Source organism: Oncorhynchus keta, chromosome 22 (genome assembly GCF_023373465.1).
Source record: "Oncorhynchus keta strain PuntledgeMale-10-30-2019 chromosome 22, Oket_V2, whole genome shotgun sequence".
In the NCBI taxonomy this organism is placed as follows: domain Eukaryota; kingdom Metazoa; phylum Chordata; class Actinopteri; order Salmoniformes; family Salmonidae; genus Oncorhynchus; species Oncorhynchus keta.
Window position 1 is genome coordinate 38,491,610 of NC_068442.1, and position 20,980 is coordinate 38,512,589.

Below are 20,980 nucleotides of genomic sequence, written 5' to 3' on the forward strand. Positions count from 1 at the left end.
TCTAGGGAGTTTTTCCTAGCCACCGTGCTTCTACACCTGCATTGCTTGCTGTTTGGGGTTTTAGGCTGGGTTTCTGTACAGCACTTTGAGATATCAGCTGATGTACGAAGGGCTATATGAATAAATTTGATTTGATTTGACATAACCAGAAAGACTCAAAGCTGTAATCGCTGCCAAAGATACTTCGACAAAGTATTGAGGTGTGTGAATACTTTGACATTTCTGTATTTCATTTCCCCAAATTTCTAAAAATATGTTTTCACTTTGTAATTATGGGGTATTGTGTGTAGATGGGTGAGATTTATTTGTATTTAATCAACTTTGAATTCAGGCTGTAAAGCAACAAAATGAGGAATAAGTCAAGGGGTATGAATACTTTCTGATTAGAGTATTCAACCCCCCTCAATAGATGTTAGAATCACCTTTGGCAGCGATTACAGCGGTGAGCCCTTTGTACAATATTTGCACATTATTCTATTTTGACATTTTCAAGCTCTGTCAACATGGTTGTTGATCATTGCTAGACAGCCATTTTCAAGTCTTGCCATAGATTTTCAAGCTGATTTAAGTCAAAACTGTGACTAGGCCACTGAAACATTCAGTGTTGACTTGGTAAGCAACTCTAGTGTGTATTTGGCCTTGTGTTTTAGGTTATTGTCCTGTTGAAAGGTGAATTTGTCTCCCAGTGTCTATTGGAAAGCAGACTGAACCAGATTTTCCTCTAGGATTTTGTCTGTGCTTAGCTCTACTCCATTTCTTTTTATCCTAAAAACTTCCTAGTTCTTGCCAATGACAAGCATATTCATAACATGATGCAGCCACCACCATACTTGAAAATATGAAGAGTAGTGCTCAGTGATGTGTTGGATTTGTCCAAACATAACACTTTGTATTCAGGACATAACGTTAATTTCTTTGCCACATTTTTTGCAGTTTTACTTTAGTGCCTAATTGCAAACAGGACGCATGTTTTGGAATATTTTTTATTCTGTACAGGCTTCCTTCTTTTCACTCTCATTTAAATTGGTATTGTGGAGTAACTACAATGTTGTTCATCGTCAGTTTTCTCCTATCACATCCACTCTGTAACTGTTTTAAAATCCCCATTGGCCTCATGCCTGTATCTTTGTAGTGACTGGGTGTATTGATACACCATCCAAAGTGTAATTAATAACTTTACCCTGCTTAAAGGGATATTCAATGTCTGATTTTTTTTAAATTACCCATCTACCAATAGGTGCCCTTCTTTCCGAGCAATTGGAAAAACTCCCTGGTCTTGAGGGTTGAATCTGTGTTTGACATTCACTGCTCAAATTAAGGTTTTTACAGATAATTGTATGGGTGGGGTACAGAGATGAGGTAGTCATTAAAAAATCTGGTTAAACACTATTAATTGCACACAGAGTGAGTCCATGCAACGTATTATGTTAAGTTATTTAGGCTTACCATTACAAATTTCTGCTTTTCATTTTATTTTAGTACTTTTAACACTTTCTCTTCCCAATGCAAGTCTTGTCCCATCACTGCAAGTCCCCTACTGACTAGGGAGAGGAAAAGATCGAGAGCCATGCGTCCTCCGAAACACGACCCTGCCAAGCCGCACTGCTTCTTAACACACTGCTCGCTTAACATGGAAGCCATCCGCACAAATGTGTCTGAGGAAACACCGTCCAACAGGCAACCGAGGTCAGCTTGCAGGTACATGACCCACCACAAGGAGTCACTAGAGCACAATGGGACAAGGTAATCTCAGCCAGCCAAACCGTCACCTAACCTGGACCAATTGTGCACCACCTCATGGGTCTCCCGGTCACGGCTGGCTGTGATCGGAACCTGGGACTGCTGTGACGCTTCAAGCACTACGATGCAGTGCCTTAGACTGCTGCGCCACTCGGGAGACCTTATGCTTTTCATTTGTTATTAATTTGACAACATTTCTAAAAACATGATTCCACTTTGACATTATGGGGTCTGTAATCCAATGTCACAAAATCTCAATGTAATCCGTTCTAAATTCAGGCTGTAACACCATTTTTGGGGGGGAAAGTCAAGGGGTGTGAATACTTTCTGACGGCACAGTATATATATATATTTTTTTTATCCTCAGAAAACTTGGGGCACCAAATAAAATCACCTGCGAGCCAAATTTGGCCAATAAAATGACACACCCAAATCTAACTGCCTGTTGCTCAGGAAGTAAGGATATGCATATTCTTGATACCATTTGAAAGGAAACACGTTGAAGTTTGTGGAGAATATAACACATCACATCTGGTAAAAAATAATACAAAGAAAAAAGCATGTTTTAAAAATATTTCTACCAAATGCAAGAGAAAGGCCACAATGTATTATTCCAGCCCAGGCGCAATTTCGATTTTGGCCACTAGATGGCAGCAGTGTGTGTAAAGCTTTAGACTGATCCAATGTACCATTGCATTTCTGTTCAATATTTTGTATCAAGACTGCCCAAATGTGCCTAATTGGCTTATTAATACATTTTCAAGTTCATAACTGCACTCTCCTCAAACAATAGTATGGTATTCTTTCACTGTCGTAGCTACTGTAAATTGGACAGTGCAGTTAGATTAACACGAATTTAAACTTTCTGCCAATATCAGATATGTCTATGTCCTGGTAAAATAAATAGTTACATACAACCTCATGCTAATCGCATTAACCTACATTAGCTCAACCGTCCCACGGGGGACCCACCGATCCTGTAGGTTTTAAACTGCTGGGCCGGTGTGGGTACAGGCTTTTCTTCTAGGCAGCTAAGCAACACACCAACTAAGTGAAGCTGGAATCAGGCTGGAACGAAACCCTGTACCCACACTGGCCCTTAAGCCCCCCCCTAGGTTACACACCAGCAAAGGGTTAACCCACATCTCTGTCTGTCTCCCAGTCCTCAACAATTAGCTGTATCCAATTGTCACAGGGTTTGAAAAAAAAGCATGTTCCCAATTACTTTCCCAGCCCCTCTCAGTCCAGCTGTGTCCTACTGAAACCCAATCCATGTGCTGCACGGCTAACACATTTTTCCCCAGATATGAGTCTGGACTGGAGGTTCAAAGTAGTCTGAGAAAAATGTATTGTAAAGTCATACTGTAGAAAAACACTTGGTGTATAGATTCTAAAATTATTCTCTCTTATTGTGAAAATAAAAGTGTTCATACAAACAAGAATTTATCAAATAAATAAATTGAGTATGTGTTTTTGTATTCACTTCTTGGGTGCATCTCAATAATCTATTGTGGTTTCCTCCTCTGCTCTCCTGTCCTTCATCTGCAGCTCTGATGTTAAGATGGGAAATATGGCTAAAGCCTATCAGAGCACTTGCTTTGATCTGCTTAGTTTTTTCAGTTCAACGTGAAACAGAAAATAAGTAGAGGATGAGGAAAGTGGACAGGAAGAGGAAGCCAGTTAAGCATATCAAGACACACTCTGCGAGTGTACAGGGTAAACAGACAGACAGACAGCAAAGGAACTCACATTGTCCACAATGGAGATGTCACAGCCCGGCTGGTCCAGGAGCAGCGAGACAATCTCGGCGCGGCCGTGCTCGCTGGCGCACATGAGCGCCGTGGAGCCCTCGTCATCCTGCACGTTCACGTCAGCCCCGCAGTCCAGCAATGCCCGCACCATCTCCTGCCGTCCATGGCTCACAGCTAGCATCAGCCCCGTCTGGCCAGCCTAAACACAACTTAGCCCAGTTAGCATAGTGTTAGAGAAACACACATAAGCAGTATTGACAGAGGGGATAGAGTGGATGTGAAGTGATTGAGAAGAACTTGCCTGGCTGGCCTTGGCGTTGACGTTGCCCTGACTGAAGAGCTTCCTGACCACCACCATGTCATCCTCCTCTTTCACAGCTGAGAGGGCCGCCAGCATGATCGCAGTGTAGCCTGCCTTGTTCTGCTTATCTACACAACACATGCCTGCACAGAGCACACACACACACACACACACACCTTGTTGAAACCCCGGGGCATGGCATAACTAATGTGAGTTTATGCCTGTAGTTAAACTATAAATAACCAAACTTCTGAATATTCATTATAATAGGCCCTCTTCACTAAAGTCATAAACCTTGACCCTAACACAACTTCCCAAAGATAAGTGAAGACTCCTCACTCCAACTAACCTGTGTCCAGCAGTAGCCCCACCACGGTGAAGTTGGAGTGGGAGACGCTGTAGTGCAAGGCTGTGTTGCCATTGCCATCGGTAATGTTGACGACGTGGGCCAGCAAGGCAGAGGAGACTTCTGTGAAGGCCATCAGGTAGTCTGAGACACGGGGTTGCTGGGCCAGCTTGGCACTGGAGATGCGGAACCATTCCAGCTGCACAGTGTGAGTGCTGGAGATCTATAGGACAAGACAAGGGAGAAGAAGAGAGGATGTGGGATAAGATCAAGGATGGAATACAACTACATAAAGGTTATCATACTAATATGATTATAAACACTTCAAGTCATGGAACTTTAAAATATCACTCTTAATACTGAGAGGGAACACTTGAGAGATTATGTGCATTTTGGAAAAAAACTAACCGGAAATTGTATGGGAAATTTAAGATTTCCAGGATATTATCAAACAGAGGAATTAGAGGCATGCTGAAACTCACCACTTCTTTACTCTTCAGTGTTTTGACATCATCATTCAGATGGTTCTTCAAAATGAGACAAGCTTCACGCATTTTTGCACTCAGCTCAAACCTAGGACAAAGGATTACTGCAATTAGATGTGGAAGTTATCTATGGGTCGTGACAAACGGGGATCTAACACTTGTGCAGTTAGCCAATGGATGAGGCTCCTATAAAAAGTATTCAACTAATTTTTGTAAACATCTTGGCTATAATTGCTCGGCAATATTATACAGATGCATAGCTTCACAGATGATAATGTTGCGAAATAACTTTGAGATATTAGGGTTTCATATGTTAATTCAGGACTGATTTGCTCCCATTACTTATTTGGCATTTATGCTATCTTTTAAAAATTCAGGCTACCTATAGGCTACAAACCAAAATAAAGGATTCAAGTTTTACTACCAAAAGACTTCTTTCAAGGAAAGCAAACTATCAACAAAATATGAAAATTCTGTTAATTATCCCTTTAAAATTATGTTGAATCTGATTTACATTTTTTCAGGAAGTATTCACATGCCTTGACTTTTTCTAGATTTTGTTGTTGTACAGCCTGATTTTTTTTGTCATTGTCCTACACACAATACCTCATTAATGTCAAAGTGGAATTATCTTTTTCAAAATGTTAACAATTAATTACTTAATTAATTTACTCCTGAACAATTAATTAATGAAAAAAAAAATTTAAAAGCTGAAATGTCTTGAGTCAATATGTATTTGTTATGGAAAGCCTAAATAAGTTCAGGAGTAAAAATGTGCTTAACAAGTCATATAAGTTGCATGGACTCACTCTGTGTGCAATAATAGTGTTTATGATTTTTTAAATCTCTGTACCACACATACGATTATCTGAAATGCAGAGCAATGAATTTCAAACAGATTCAACCACAAAGACCAGGGAGGTTTTCCAATGCCTCACAGAGAAGGGCACCTATTAGTAGACGGGTGAAAAATAAGGATGCCTGTACAGAATAACAATATTCCCTGTCTGGCCCTGAGACCACTGAGGACTCTCTGGCTGCTGGGAGCATTCATCCTTCTGCCTTCTCTGCCAGCGAAAGGTTCTTCTTCGTGGAAAAAAAGGACAAGACCCTACGTCCATGTATCAACTACCGGGGCCTCAATGACACCACTCCTCTCCTTGACTTTCAAACCTCTCCAGGGGGCAACCACGGAGTGGAAGACGGCCTTCAACACAGCTAGTAGACACTATGAGTACCTGGTCATGCCGTTTGGACGCTCCGGCAGTGTTCCAGGGCCTTTTATCAACTATGTGCTTCGTGACATGTTGAATTGATTTGTGTTTGTCTACCTCGACAACATCCTTGTTTTCTGCTGTTCTGCTCAAGAACACGTTCTCCATGTCCGACAAGTTCTTCAGCGCCTCCTAGAGAACCAGTTGTTCATGAAAGCAGAGAAGTGTGAATTCACCGCTCCACTGTCTCCTTTCTGGGATACGTCATCGCTGAAGGGAATGTTCAGATATATCATGAAAAGGTGAGAGAGGTGGTGGATTTGGGATTTCTACCGCCGCTTCATTCAGGGCTACAGCACCCTGGCTGCTCCCCTCTTTGCACTCACTTCTCCCAAGGGGCCGTTCACATGGTACCCAGCTGTAGACATGGTGTTTTTGAACCTTAAGCATCGGTTTACTACAGCCCCCATTCTCATCCATCGAGACCCGTCCCGTCAGTTCGTGGTTGAGGTCAACGCTTCTGACGTTGGAGTGGGCTCCGTCCTGTCCCAGAGGTCTGCCCAGGACCAAAAGCTGCATCCCTGTGCCTTCCTGTCCCATCGTCTCAACCCCGCTGAGAGAAACTACGACGTAGGAAAACGGGAGCTTCTGACTGTCAAGATGGTGTTGGAGGAGTAGAGGCACTGGCTGGAAGGGGCGGAACATCCATTTTTGGTGTGGACCGACCATAAGAATTTAGAATATCTTCGCATCGCCAAGCGCCTTAACTCTAGGCAGGCCCAGTGGGCTCTGCTATTCACCAGGTTCAACTTCACCATCTCCTACTGCCCAGGGTCCAAGAATGTGAAGCCGGATGCTCTCTCTCACCTGTATAGTCCCGCTGCCACACCTTCTGACTCTGAGACCATCCTCCCTACCTCATGTCTTGCAACTACAGTTGTCTGGGGTATCGAGAGCCAGGCTAACTGGATGTTTGTCCCTGATTTGGTCCGATCTCAGGTCCTGGAATGGGCTCATCCCTCCAAACTCAGCTGCCATCCCGACTCCCGTCGAACCCTGGCCTTCCTCCGACAATGCTTTGGTGGCCCACTAAGGTTCTTGACGTCTCAGCCTTCGTCGCCGCATGCACGGTGTGTGCTCAGATTAAGACTCCGCGGCAAGCTCCGGCTGGCCTCCTTCAGTCACTCCCTGTTCCTCTGGTCCCATATATCCCTGGATTTTGTCACTGGGCTTCCTCCGTCTGATGGCAACACCATTATCCTGACAGTAGTGGATAGGTTCTCTAAAGCCGCCCATTTCATCCCTCTCCCCAAGTTACCTTCAGCCAAGGAGACGGCCCAGGTCATGGTGCAGCACGTCTTCCGAATCCATGGAGTCACTGTCGACATTGTGTCTGATTGTGGTCCTCAATTCTCGTCCCGATTCTGGAAGGAGCTCTGCACCCTCATTGGGTCGTCAGCCAGCCTGTCCTCCGGGTTTCATCCCCAGTCCAACGGCCAGATGGAACATGCCAATCAAGACCTGGAGACGACGCTTAGGTGCCTCGTCTCGACCAACCCCACCACCTGGAGCCGGCAACTTGTGTGGGTGGAGTACGCCCAGGAACACTCTTCACTGCTTGGCCACTGGGCTCTCGCCCATCGAGTCCATAGGGTATCAGCCCCCGCTCTTCCCAGAGCAAGAGAAGAGATCAACATACCCTCGGCCCAGATGTTCGTCCGCCACTGTCGGCATACCAAGAAGAGAGCTCGGTCTGCTCTTCTCAAGACCACCTCCAGGTATTCTTGACAAGACGACCACCACCGAACTCCAGCTCCCCGCTATTGTCTCGGGCAGAGGGTATGGCTGTGTATGCGGGACCTGCCCCTCTGGGTGGAGTCCAGTAAACCTTCCCCGTTTTATTGGTCCTTTCCCCATCTCTAAAGTCCTTAGTCCCACTGCTGTTCATCTTCTGTTGCCCCTGTGAGAGTTATGGCCCGGCGGAGAGGTGCTGGGTCCGCCTTAAGGACATCCTGGACCCGGCCCTCATCGCCGACTGTCCCCACATGCACCCCGGTCAACCAGGTATGCGCCCAGGTAGCACACCAGGTGGCGCCCCTAGAGGGGTACTGTCACACCCTGATCTGTTTTACCTGTCTTTGTGCTCGTCTCCACACCCCTTCAGGTGGCGTTCCTCCTCCCCATTATCCCCAGTGAATTTATACCTGTTCTCTGTTTGTCTGTTGTCGGTTCGTCTTATCTCGTCAAGCCTACCAGCGTGTTTTTCCGTGCTCCTGTTTTCCTAGTCTTCGTTTTCTAGCACTCCCAGTTCCGACCTATTCTGCCTGCCCCGACACTGAGCCCGCCTGCCTGACCATTCAGCCTGCCCTGACCTCGAGCCTGCTTGTATCCTTCGGACTCGTTAATGAACTTCTGCCTGTCCTCAACCTGCCTATTGCCTGCCCCTTGTATTTTAATAAATATCAGAGACTCTAACAATCTGCCTCCTGTGTCTGCATCTGGGTCTCGCCCTGTGTCGTTATAATTCCAAAACATGCATCCTGTTTGCAACAAGGCACTAAAGTAATACTGCAAAAATTTGGTGTTATGTTTGGGGCATATCCAATACAAATCTAATTTTATTTGTCACATACACATGGTTAGCAGATGTTAATGCGAGTGTAGCGAAATGCTTGTGCTTCTAGTTCCGACAATGCAGTAATAACCAACGAGTAATCTAACCTAAAAATTCCACAACTACTACCTTATACACAAAAGTGTAAAGGGATAAAGAATATGAGATGAGTAATGTAGGTTATGTAAACATTATATTAAGTGGCATTGTTTAAAGTGGCTAGTAATACATTTTTTTACATCAATTTCCATCCATTTCCATTATTAAAATGAGCTGGAGTTGAGTCAGTATGTTGGTAGCAGCCACTCAATGTTAGTGGTGGCTGTTTAACAGTCTGATGGCCTTGAGATAGAAGCTGTTTTTCAGTCTCTCTGTCCCTGCTTTGATGCACCTGTACTGACCTCGCCTTCTGGATGATAGCGGGGTGAACAGGCAGTGGCTCAGGTGGTTGTTGTCCTTGATAATCTTTATGGCCTTCCTGTGACATCGGGTGGTGAAGGTGTCCTGGAGGGCAGTTAGTTTGCCCCCGGTGATGCGTTGTGCAGACCTCACTACCCTCTGGAGGGCCTTACGTTTGTAGGCGGAGCAGTTGCCATACCAGGCGGTGATACAGCCCGACAGGATGCTCTCGATTGTGCATCTGTAGAAGTTAGTGACTGCTTTTCCCGTCGATGTGGATAGAGGGGTGCTCCCTCTGCTGTTTCCTGAAGCCCACGATCATCTCCTTTGTTTTAGTTGACGTTGAGTGTGAGGTTATTTTCCTGACACCACACTCCGAGGGCCCTCACCTCCTCCCTGTAGGCCGTCTCGTCGTTGTTGGTAATCAAGCCTACCACTGTAGTGTCATCCGCAAACTTGATGATTGAGTTGGAGGAGTGCATGGCCACGCAGTCGTGGGTGAACAGGGAGTACAGGAGAGGGCTCAGAACGCACCCTCGTGGGGCCCCAGTGTTGAGGATCAGCAAGGTGGAGATGTTGTTACCTACACTCACCACCTGGGGGCGGCCCGTCAGGAAGTCCAGTACCCAGTTGCACAGGGCGGGGTCGAGACCCAGGGTCTTGAGCTTGAAGACGAAGTTTGGAGGGTACTATGGTGTTAAATGCTGAGCTGTAGTCGATGAACAGCATTCTCACATAGGTATTCCTCTTGTCCAGATGGGTTAGGGCAGTGTGCAGTGTGGTTGCGATTGCGTCGTCTGTGGACCTATCGGGGCGGTAAGCAAATCAGAGTGGGTCTAAGGTGTCAGGTAGGGTGGAGGTGATATGGTCCTTGACTAGTCTCTCAAAGCACTTCATGATGACGAAAGTGAGTGCTGCGGGGCGGTACAACACATTACTGAATACCACTCTACATATTTTAGTTGCATCATGATATGGGTATGTTTGTAATCGTTGAGGAAAACCTGGTTCAGTCTGCTTTCCATCAGACACCAGGAGATGAACAGTGCATGGGTAAAATCAGCCATATTTACAACCTATGTGTTGTGATAATTGCATTGTTTGCTCTATAACCTGTTAGTTCATATGCCTTGACATTGTGATATATATAGGCCTAAGACCGAGACAATAAGAAGACACAGTGGCAGAATAAATTCAACCACACATGAATTAAACCACACAAGCAAAATAATGTTTCCGACATTTCGGACTATTAAACAACTATTGATTTAGAACCATGGAGATTTACCGCAAGTCGCAAAGAAAACAGGAGCTGCCGCCACTATTCCAGCACCATTTCAACTTCAACAACATCTAATCACCTATGCTTAGTCTAATACAGTGACAACTAAAATATACCAAAAAATATTTAGTCAAATCAACATAAGCTAAATATGACGTGGATATCCATGGTATAGATTTGCACTAAAAAAACATGTTGACTCACCCCACTTGTAGAGAAACGCCAATGCCACCCTCCTCCTTCATGTTGCCTAAACGGTGTATGACTCTGTCATACAGTACCCACTTTTAGCTTTGGTTGTCCTAGGCTACCTGGCTAAAATACTTGCTCGCTTGCTTCCTTTCATGGGCAACCAGGCCAACTAGTTAACATTAGAATACTACATCTAGAATTTCCATCTTTTCGGGCCAGGGGCACAATGTATGAATTTATGGTTGGATCATAATCATCGTTATAATTATTGGCCAGTACGGAAAATGTCCAAATCCCTACCGATGGCTAATTTAGGAAAGGGATGATTTTAGTTAGCCACCAGAGGACAACAACACAACTAGACGCAACAATTCAAGTTTTTGTCTGTCAATAATGAAGTTTGGCTTGTGATGGGATTGGTCTCCAAATCTAAACTTGCTTCCCTTGACCCCTTTTTTGGTATGCCAAGACCATTCACAGCTGAGCTCACTGATTTTATCTCAATGCCGATTGTCTATTTCTTTATTCATTTTTATATCAAAGGAGACCAAACACTCACTGGCTTACCTTGCATTTAATGCTATGCAACAATGTCATACTGTTTCTGACCAGACAGCATCAGATAGACACGTGACATACTGAGACAGAGGGGCGCTGTTTTGTTCGCTCGGATGCTTTCTCCAGTGAGATACATTCAGCCTCTGCGAATTGAAGGAAATTTATGAAACACAGAGAGACATCTTGGTACATTTTTTGGGGTAGCCTGGTTTCTCTTGGCATTCATGAATACATGCCACTGGAGATGAATTCACCTTTCAGCAGGACAATAATCTAAAACACAAGGCCTAAACTACACTGGAGTTGCTTACCAAGAAGACAGTGAATGTTCCTGAGTGGCCAAGTTACAGCTTTGACTTAAATCTGCTTGACAATCTATGGCAAGACCTGAAAATGGTTGTCTAGCAATGATCAACAACCAATTTGTCAGAGCTTTAAGAATTTGCTAAAGAATAAAGGGAAAATATTGCACAATCCAGGTGTGGAAAGCTCTAAGAGATTTATCCAGATAGACTCACAGCTGTAATCGCTGCCAAATGTGATTCTACTGTATTGACTCAGGGAGTTGAATCCTTATCTAATCAAGATATTAGTGTTTTATTTCGATTTTTTTTTATACAAATGTTAGAATTTTTCTTCCACTTTGACATGACAGAGTATTTTGTGTAGATCGTTGAAAAAAATAAAATAAAATGCAATCCCTTTGAATCCCACTTTGTCAAGGGATCAAGGGATGTGAATACTTTCTGAAGGCACTGTATCTGCCACCACTGACTTCTATGAGCTGTAGCCATAATCAAGCATACTTCTCTTTCACTTTTTCTGGAATCTCCTCAGTGGCTCCAGTCCCTGCTGCTAAGGCCACATCATCACTATCGGTGTCATCCATATTCATGCTCCTCTCCTCATCGGAGGTCTCCTCCAGAGCGGCCGCTGCATCTTCATCATCACTACCGTCTGAGCAATCACCTACTTCACTGCCACCTGAGGAACTCCCCTCTTCCTCATCATCATCCTCCTCGTCTTCACTAGATGTCGACTCATACCTGGACAGAAGCACATGTCGAGTTAGTTATCTTTAAGATTGGTCATAATTTCCTTCGAATATGGCCCGTGTATTGTCAGTGTAATGGTAATATGTGCTACTTGACACATTCATTGATGGCAAAGCACCACTTACCCCCCGTTGAGAATGCCAACAAACTGCAAGCTTTTCTTGCCGCTGCTGCGTGATTCACTGGAACTACTCCCATCCTTCTTCTTCATGATTGATTTCAACATACCTGTGGCCACAACGGATGTGGCGAGTGACCCAACCAGTATGCTAGTACATTGAATTCTATATTACTTTTATACCTGCTTTATTAGTGTGGGGGAATCATTTATCTTTTATATGAAGTACTATTGTATAACAGTTAAATAAATACACTTGGCACTCACTTCCAACCGTTGTTGCAGTTGTTGGAGTGCTGGGCGCCATTTCCTCCTCTTTCACTCCCTTTCCTTTGGGTAAACTGACCGTCTCCTTGCCAGGGTTGACCTTGTACTCCGCGATGGTCGTCTGTCTCCTCTTCAGCGCAGTGACTGGAGCTTTCTGCTCTATGTCCTCCTCCATGTACAGATTCTCCCATTGACTTCCAGTGCTGACCAGTACTACTGGGGTTGATTCCGCTTCTGCAGGGATCTCCACAGAGTCAGTCTGAGTGCTCTGGTCGTAATATCTGGCTCTCAAATCCTCACCTACACATGCGTCAACCACCTCAGGACAACAGGAGACTGCGACATTCTGTGAAGCTGGTGCGAACATTGTAGAGGCTTCAGTCCCCACTTGGGCATGGGCAGAGTCTGGTTTGACAAGGACCCCCTTTTCGGACGTTGCCTTGGACTTCCTTTCATTCTCCTGGGCTTTGAGCACCGCCAGGACCTCGTCAGCCTGGCCAAGTCGCCCCTCCAGAACCGAGATGGACTCCTGCTGGAACTTGATGTTGTCCTGTAGGTTGTCGATCTCCCTCTGGGCATCGCTGCTTAGGCCCAGCTGGGATTCCATCACCCAAACTGAGGCCTCCTCTGTCTCCACTACAGCCTGCACCCCCTCCTCGCGGATGGCCGGCGCCTCCGTGGCCATTCCTTTCTCGCAGACGTCCATCTGCAGTGTGCCCTCTGAGGCGTCCTTGGTGCCCAGGCTGTAGTAGAAGACCCCAGCATCCAGCAACATGTCGTCCCCGATGGCCACAGACTTCTTCTCCACAACCTTTTCCGGAACTTTCTCAGAACGTGCTCCATCTTTTTCTGTCTTGCCTTCGAACTTCTCTGTCAGCTTTCTGAGGTCCCCTAATTTACTGGGACTCTTTGGACATCTGGGACTCTTAGGGGATAAAATAGGACGTTCCTGACTCCGTGTGCCTGCGTCCAACGTCGTGGTATTAGTACTGCTGACTACTGTTGTAGCCTGTTGTTGGGCCACCAAGGTCTTCTTCTCCTGCAGTGCCAGCAGGAGCATGTCTTTCTCAGCCTGTAGCTTGGCCACCTCTCTTTCCAGCACTGGGACACCCTTCACTCGCTCCTCCATCTCCTTCAGTTGCTTCAGGGCAGTGGCCATCTGTTCTCTCACCGTCTGCAATTGGCTGGGGGGCAGAGTAGTCATTCCGGTGCTAGAGGCCGGGGTGCTCTTACCGGAGGTGTGGGGACTGGGTCTGTGCAGGCTACTCTGAGATGGGCTGGGAGAGGCAGAGGACAGGTGCAAGAGCTGTCCATCCACGCTGGCTGCTGCACTAGCTGGGGTGACATGGGTAGGGGCAGTCCTGGGGTTTTTCTTTGGTGGGTCTGAGAGCTGGAAACGGGTGCCATTTTGGTGCTGATGGCTCTGCTCCTGCTGCAGTCTCAGGCTGGTCTCCAGGAGGGTCCTCTCTACTCTGGAGTTACGTAGTGGAGGTGGTGGTGGCACTTTGGCGCCGGCAGAGAGAGGAGGGCTGAGGACAGATAGCGAGGACAGGGGTTGCCCCTCACTGGGAGCAGAGCCAATGCGATTCCGTGGGGGCGGGGGAGGGGGCACTCGACCATCTTCGCTGGCGGGCGAGGAGAGGGACTCTGTGGAGGTCCAGCCGCTGGCGCGTCCCCCCACACTCGGGCTCCGCTGGGAGACTTTGACCCCCCGGGATGACCTGCGGGAGTTTACGGGTGCCCGTCGGACGTGGTGGCCGCTTTCTATTTCCTCCACATACTTGAGGAAGTCCAGGTCTAGCTGGAAGCCATACGGTGTCTGGACCGAATAAGAGCCCTGTTGATCCGCCTCTTCCCGACTGGAGTATAGAAACGGTGCGCCCAGATCTGCAAGCCGCAATAAAACATTATAATAACAGGTAGCAATTAGACTATATCCATAATTTGTTACCACATAATGAATTGTTAAATACCAGCAGGAACTGAACGTCTAATGAAAAGAATAGAGGTGAAATGTGCTTACCAGGCAGCTTTGGGTTGACCTGCACAGACTGAGTCATGGTTGTGGACTGACACCTTTCAGCAGAAGCCCCCAGAGAATCGACTCACAACCTGGGCAGAGAATGGACACAGAGACTCAGATACCTGTGTACTGTATGTGTGTTTCTGAGGATCGTTTTCAGACCCCTTGACTTTTTACACATTTTGTTATGTTACAGCCTTATTCTAAAAAGGAAATATCACATTTATATAAGTATTCAGTTTGGCACACTGTATTTGGGGAGTTTCTCCCATTCTTCTCTGCAGATCCTCTCAGGTTCTGTACAGGTTGGATAGGGAGCGTCGCTGCAGCTATTTTCAGGTCTCTCCAGAGATGTTTGATCAGGTTCAAGTCCAGGCTCTGGCTGGGCCACTCAAGGATCTTCGTAGACTTGTCCCGAAGCCACTCGTGCATTGTCTTGGCTGTGTACTTCGGGTCGGAGCAGGTTTTCATCAAGGATCTCTCTATACTTTGCTCCGTTTATCTTTCCCTCAATCCTGACTAGTCTCCCAGTCAATGCCGCTGAAAAACATCCCCACCGCATGACGCTGCCACCACCATGCTTCACCTTAGGGATGGTGCCAGGTTTCCTCCAGACGTGACGCTTGGCATTCAGGCCAAAGATCTCAATCTTAATTTCACCATACTAGAGAATCTTGTTTCTCATGGTCTGAGAGACTTTAGGATAATCAATGGAAAAATGATGCACCTGAAAATAATCCTGCATTTTATAAAAATGCATTTTTGGCAGAAATGCCTTCTGGAACATGTGAACTTTCATGTGACTTAAAAACAAACGTGTACGCTATCTGTAAATATGAACAAACATTTTCATAAACCTAGTTGGTTTGGCTACGAAAAAAAGACAGGAACCTTCCCACTAGATATGATTGCTTCTGTCTATAACAATAGCTGCTCAGTATGTGTAGGTAATCCTTTTCAAAAAGGCTTTTTTGAAAGATATCACAAAGAACTGTGATAATGTTGCTTAATGCTCTCCACTCTCCACTTTATGGAGGTCCGAGTTTTGAATTCAGTGGAATGCCCGGTGGAAGCTGAGTATGATAGCTAAGGAGTTGGAGAAAATTCTGGCATTTGATTGCAAATAACATGGAGGGAGTCTAGAAAAGAACACACTGTTGTATAAAACAGCTGTCTCCGGATTACATTGTCAAAATAAGGGCAACCACGGCATCCATGACAGAGAGGGAGAAGCATTCATCCACGTATACGGTAAGAGAGTCTAGCTAGCTACATTTTCAGATATTATACGTTTCTAATGTTGTCAGAAAGCTGTTTACATTGCAAGTTAAAGCGTACTGTTAGCTAGCTAGCTAATGTTACGTGTATGATCTGTGTAGCAATATTATTATTTTTTAGAGCCATTTGCATATCCTACCAATCATTGACTTCAGTGATGTAATTTACAAAATAACCTCCAACACTCTACTCAGCAAACTGGATGTTGCTTCTCAGCCAAGGGAGTGGGCTCACTCACAATTTTGCCTAAGAACACAGCCATTAATAAAAAATGGTACCAACACATCCTCCGAGAGCAACTTCTCCCAACCACCCAGGAACAATTTGGTGACGAACAATGCCTTTTCCAGTATGATGGAGCACCACTCCAAGCATTGCTTATGCAAGAATGGGCTGCCATCAGTCAGGATGTGGCCCAGAAGTTCATTGGCAGCATGCCAGGGCAGATTGCAGAGGTCTTGAAAATGAAGGGTCAACACTGCAAATATTGACTCTTTGAATCAATTTCATGTAATTGTCAATAAAAGCCTTTGACACTTATGAAATGCTTGTAATTATACTTCAGTATTCCATAGTAACATCTGACAAAAAATATCTAAAGACACTGAAGCAGCAAACTTTGTGGAAATTAATATTTGTGTCATTCTCAAAACTTTTGGCCACGACTGTACATATTTGTCGCCAAACCCACTGCCTCCAGCTCATCTACATGTCTTTGCTAGGTAAAGCTCCATCTTATCTCAACTCACTGGTCACCATAGCAACACCCACCCGTAGCACACGCTCCAGCAGGTATATTGCACTGGTCATCCCCAAAGCCAACACCTGCTTTGGCTGCCTTTCCTTCCAGTTCTGCTGCCAATGACTGGAACTCATTTTTAAAATCCCTGAAGTTGGAGACTGATATCTCCCTCACTATCCTTAAGCATCAGCTGTCAGAGCACCTTACCGATCGCTGCAGCTGTACACAGCCCATCTGTAAATAGCCCATCCATCCAACCAACTACCTATTTCATCCCATATTTGTCTTGGTTAAATCTGCTCTTTTGCACACCAGTACTTCAATTTGCACATCTTCATCTGCACATCTCTCACCACAGTGTTAATTACTAAATTGTAATTACTTCACCACTATGGCCTATTTATTGTCTTACATCCTTACTTCATTTGCACACACTATATACAGATTTTTCTATTGTATTATTGACTGTACATTTGTTTATCCCATGTGTAACTCTGTGTTGTTGTTTTTGGCCCACTGCTTTCCTTTATCTTGGCCAGTTCACAGTTGTAAATGAGAAGGAAAAAAAGATAGTTATAGCCTGGTAGCTAACACCTTCTATATCCTGTGCATGTGACAAATAAACCTGTCTTTTATTTGATATAGTGTGTATTTACCAGAGACAGTAATGTGAAGAACAACATGACCTGCACCAAAGTCAGATTAGGTTATAAACGTTAGGCCAACGAGACCCAGTTCTAAAATTCTCCGGTAGAATGCCCAACTTTTATTTTGTCACACTCACAACCATAAGCTATTTTCTGAAATTATAGCTCGCCATTAACTTGCAAATAATGATCTTGTTGTGAGTTTATTTTCCTGTAATAATGAATACAAATTAGCTAAAGTTAAGACATTGTCAGCTATATGATATGGTAATTATATGAACTGGCTAGCCAGCTAACTTAAGCTAACTTAACCTAACTTTAGCTAGCCAGCTAACAAGCTAGAAACGAACCAAAACATTGTTTAGAAAGTTGCTTTTAGATGCCTGGTTTGCTAGATTGACATATACTAAATTCATTTTTAAACGGATGGGTTTATTGGTGTTAAAATAAACCAGTTATGCTATTTTGGACCACCAGGCTGCTGATGTCATGCAGCCTGTCATTTTTGTGTTTATATTTTTTCATAAGAACAACGACAAGTTTGATGTCGAACAACAATAGAATGTTCATGATGTCACTGCGACAACTGTCTACAGACATGTCAATAGACGTAGTATAAACCAGTATTGAAATCTTTGGTTGTTTAGCACATGGCCTCAAGTGAATCCATAAAGAGACTGGTGGGGCTAATGCTTAAGAGGGTGTGACGATGCTGAATGAGTGTAGACAACGAAGAGCTTTCCAGTAGGTGTACCAAAACATTCAAGGAACATTTTCTCAAAAGTGGGGTTACAAGTTTATCAACTTTCAAAGCAGAATTACTTTCCCATTGTTCCTCAACTGTTGTGTTCGATATATACTTTCTAGCTCTGAGTCTTTACTTTTATCCAATGTAAAAAACACAATTTCAAATTTTGCTACAGAAGACCGAATTGAGCCAGTCGGTCACATAAGTTCTCACATGGCTTACAAGACAGCGTGCTTTGCAAATGACAAGTAGAGAGAATCCATTTAGCAATATTTCTGAATTCACCCCTTGTTGAAAAGCAATTTCCTACATTGGTCTGGGGTGGGGTTTTTAAAGCCTTCATAGCTAAAGTAGTATGTTATTTCTCTCACCGACCCAGAATGACAACTCTCGTAGAAAAGCTAACATACACACCAACACATATACAGAGTTCAGAGTTGTGGGTCACATTTCCTTAGATAACTAGACTAAGAAAGAGAGATCGACACAGGGTCAGAGCACCCTAACACACAAACACACAGATTCTGTTTCCCTATAGCCTCTGGCACATTCCACCACACTTCCCTCTCACAACTTGCTAGCATGGACCAGGCTGGGACATGTAGACCTACATGGTAGTTGTGATAACATAGAAGGATAAATTAAAAAACATCTCCAAATACATGGATTTTCTGTAATCTCTCGTTGTAATTCAAGGAGAAGCTATGCACAAAATGTTGACACTGACAGCAAAGCCCAGCGTAGCCTACATTAATATTCCACAAAGCAAGGCATTGGATTAAAATAAAACACAAAAACTGATTGCAGAGGCTAGTCTCTACAGCCCCTCCCCTTCATCTCACGAAGCCAAGCTTATCACAAGAGAATGCCATCCACTGACACTGGCCATTAGCCTGAGACTTCAAGTGGAGATTGGTCTGGGGGACTCTGGTTAGCTTCAGACATGCCTGCTGTCACCGCTTCGTTGTTCCAGCCAGAGGGAAAACCCTCTCCTTCAAACACAGGGTTCTAAGGCCATCTAGCAAAAACATTTTCCTGGCTAGGGAAAACTCTGGGCCTTAGTTATAGCCTATAACTTTACTAGGGCCAGGATTTCAATTTCCAGTCTGGTATAACTCCAAGGCCTTCTTCACAACATCCAGTCAAATTAGTCAAGGTGCTGCGCAGATTAACCAATCTCTAAATCATCTCAACTTCCAAACAACTAATTTATTTTATTTAGCCAGGATAGTCCACTCAGTAACAATTGCCACTGTTGCACATATCATCATGTTGGAAGGATTAGGTTATCTACACAGCCACAAACTCATAACCAACCTCCGACTTCCGGCGCCGACTGAGATGGCCGCCTCGCTTCGCGTTCCTAGGAAACTATGCAGTTTTTTGTTTTTTTACGTGTTATTTCTTACATTAGTACCCCAGGTCATCTTAGGTTTCATTACATACAGTCGAGAAGAACTACTGAATATAAGATCAGCGTCAACTCACCATCAGTACGACCAAGAATATGTTTTCCGCGACGCGGATCCTGTGTTCTGCCTTACAAACAGGACAACGGAATGGATCGCTTGCAGCGACCCAAGGAAACGACTACGAAAAAGAGGGAAACGCGGCGGTGTTCTGGTCAGACTCCGAAAAAGGGCACATCGCGCACCACTTCCCAGTATTCTTCTTGCCAATGTCCAGTCTCTCGACAACAAGGTTGATGAAATCCGAGCAAGGGTGGCATTCCAGAGGGACATCAGAGACTGCAACGTTCTCTGCTTTACGGAAACATGGCTTACTGGGAAGACGCTATCCAGGGCGGTGCAGCCAACGGGTTTCTCCACGCATCGCGCGGACAGAAACAAACATCTCTCTGGTAAGAAGAGTGGCGGGGGCGTATGCCTCATGACTAACGGGACATGGTGTGATGAAGGAAACATACAGGAACTCAAATCCTTCTGTTCACCTGATTTAGAATTCCTCACAATCAAATGTAGACCGCATTATCTTCCAAGAGAATTCTCTTCGATTATAATCACAGCCGTATATATCCCCCCAAGCAGACACATCGATGGCTCTGAACAAACTTTATTTAACTCTTTGCAAACTGGAAAACATTTATCCGGAGGCTGCATTCATTGTAGCTGGGGATTTTAACAAAGCCAATCTGAAAACAAGACTCCCTAAATTTTATCAGCATATCGATTGCGCAACCAGGGGTGGTAAAACCTTGGATCATTGTTACTCTAACTTCCGCGACGCATATAAGGCCCTGCCCCGCCCCTTTCGGAAAAGCTGACCACGACTCCATTTTGCTGATCCCTGCCTACAGGCAGAAATTAAAACAAGAGGCTCCCACGCTGAGGTCTGTCCAACGCTGGTCAGACCAAGCTGACTCTACACTCCAAGACTGCTTCCATCACGTGGACTGGGACATGTTTCGTATTGCGTCAGATGGGAATATTGACGAATACGCTGATTCGGTGTGCGAGTTCATTAGAACGTGCGTCGAAGATGTCGTTCCCATAGCAACGATAAAAACATTCCCTAACCAGAAACCGTGGATTGATGGCAGCATTCGCGTGAAACTGAAAGCGCGAACCACTGCTTTTAATCAGGGCAAGGTGTCTGGCAACATGACTGAATACAAACAGTGCAGCTATTCCCTCCGCAAGGCTATTAAACAAGCTAAGCGTCAGTACAGAGACAAAGTGGAATCTCAATTCAACGGCTCAGACACAAGAGGCATGTGGCAGGGTCTACAGTCAATCACGGACTACAAGATGAAATCCAGCCCAGTCACGGACCAGGATGTCTTGCTCCCAGGCAGACTAAATAACTTTTTTGCCCGCTTTGAGGACAATACAGTGCCACTGACACGGCCTGCAACGGAAACATGCGGTCTCTCCTTCCCTGCAGCCGAGGTGAGTAAGACATTTAAACGTGTTAACCCTCGCAAGGCTGCAGGCCCAGACGGCATCCCCAGCCGCGCCCTCAGAGCATGCGCAGACCAGCTGGCCGGTGTGTTTACGGACATATTCAATCAATCCCTATACCAGTCTGCTGTTCCCACATGCTTCAAGAGGGCCACCATTGTTCCTGTTCCCAAGAAAGCTAAGGTAACTGAGCTAAACGACTACCGCCCGTAGCACTCACTTCCGTCATCATGAAGTGCTTTGAGAGACTAGTCAAGGACCATATCACCTCCACCCTACCTGACACCCTAGACCCACTC

The 20,980-nt window shown here is 45.1% G+C and overlaps 1 protein-coding gene across 3 annotated transcripts in view; it reads right to left on the reverse strand.

The window, feature by feature from the left end:
- The window catches only part of LOC118401438 (KN motif and ankyrin repeat domain-containing protein 3-like), a 43,207-nt gene that overhangs the window by 5,903 nt on the left and 16,324 nt on the right, over nt 1–20,980 (reverse strand). For 2 of the 3 annotated variants that reach the window (XM_035798938.1, XM_035798939.2), the window contains exons 2-9: nt 14,346–14,434; nt 12,323–14,209; nt 12,063–12,165; nt 11,689–11,928; nt 4,621–4,711; nt 4,142–4,361; nt 3,793–3,935; nt 3,490–3,690 (exon numbers count right to left, since the gene is read on the reverse strand). In XM_035798938.1, coding sequence (XP_035654831.1) covers nt 3,490–3,690; nt 3,793–3,935; nt 4,142–4,361; nt 4,621–4,711; nt 11,689–11,928; nt 12,063–12,165; nt 12,323–14,209; nt 14,346–14,382 — 2,922 coding nt within the window. In that variant the 5' untranslated portion in view covers nt 14,383–14,434. Of the gene's footprint in view, nt 1–3,489; nt 3,691–3,792; nt 3,936–4,141; nt 4,362–4,620; nt 4,712–11,688; nt 11,929–12,062; nt 12,166–12,322; nt 14,210–14,345; nt 14,435–14,594; nt 15,201–20,980 lie in introns of those variants that run through there. The other variant, XM_052475160.1, reaches the window with a different exon arrangement.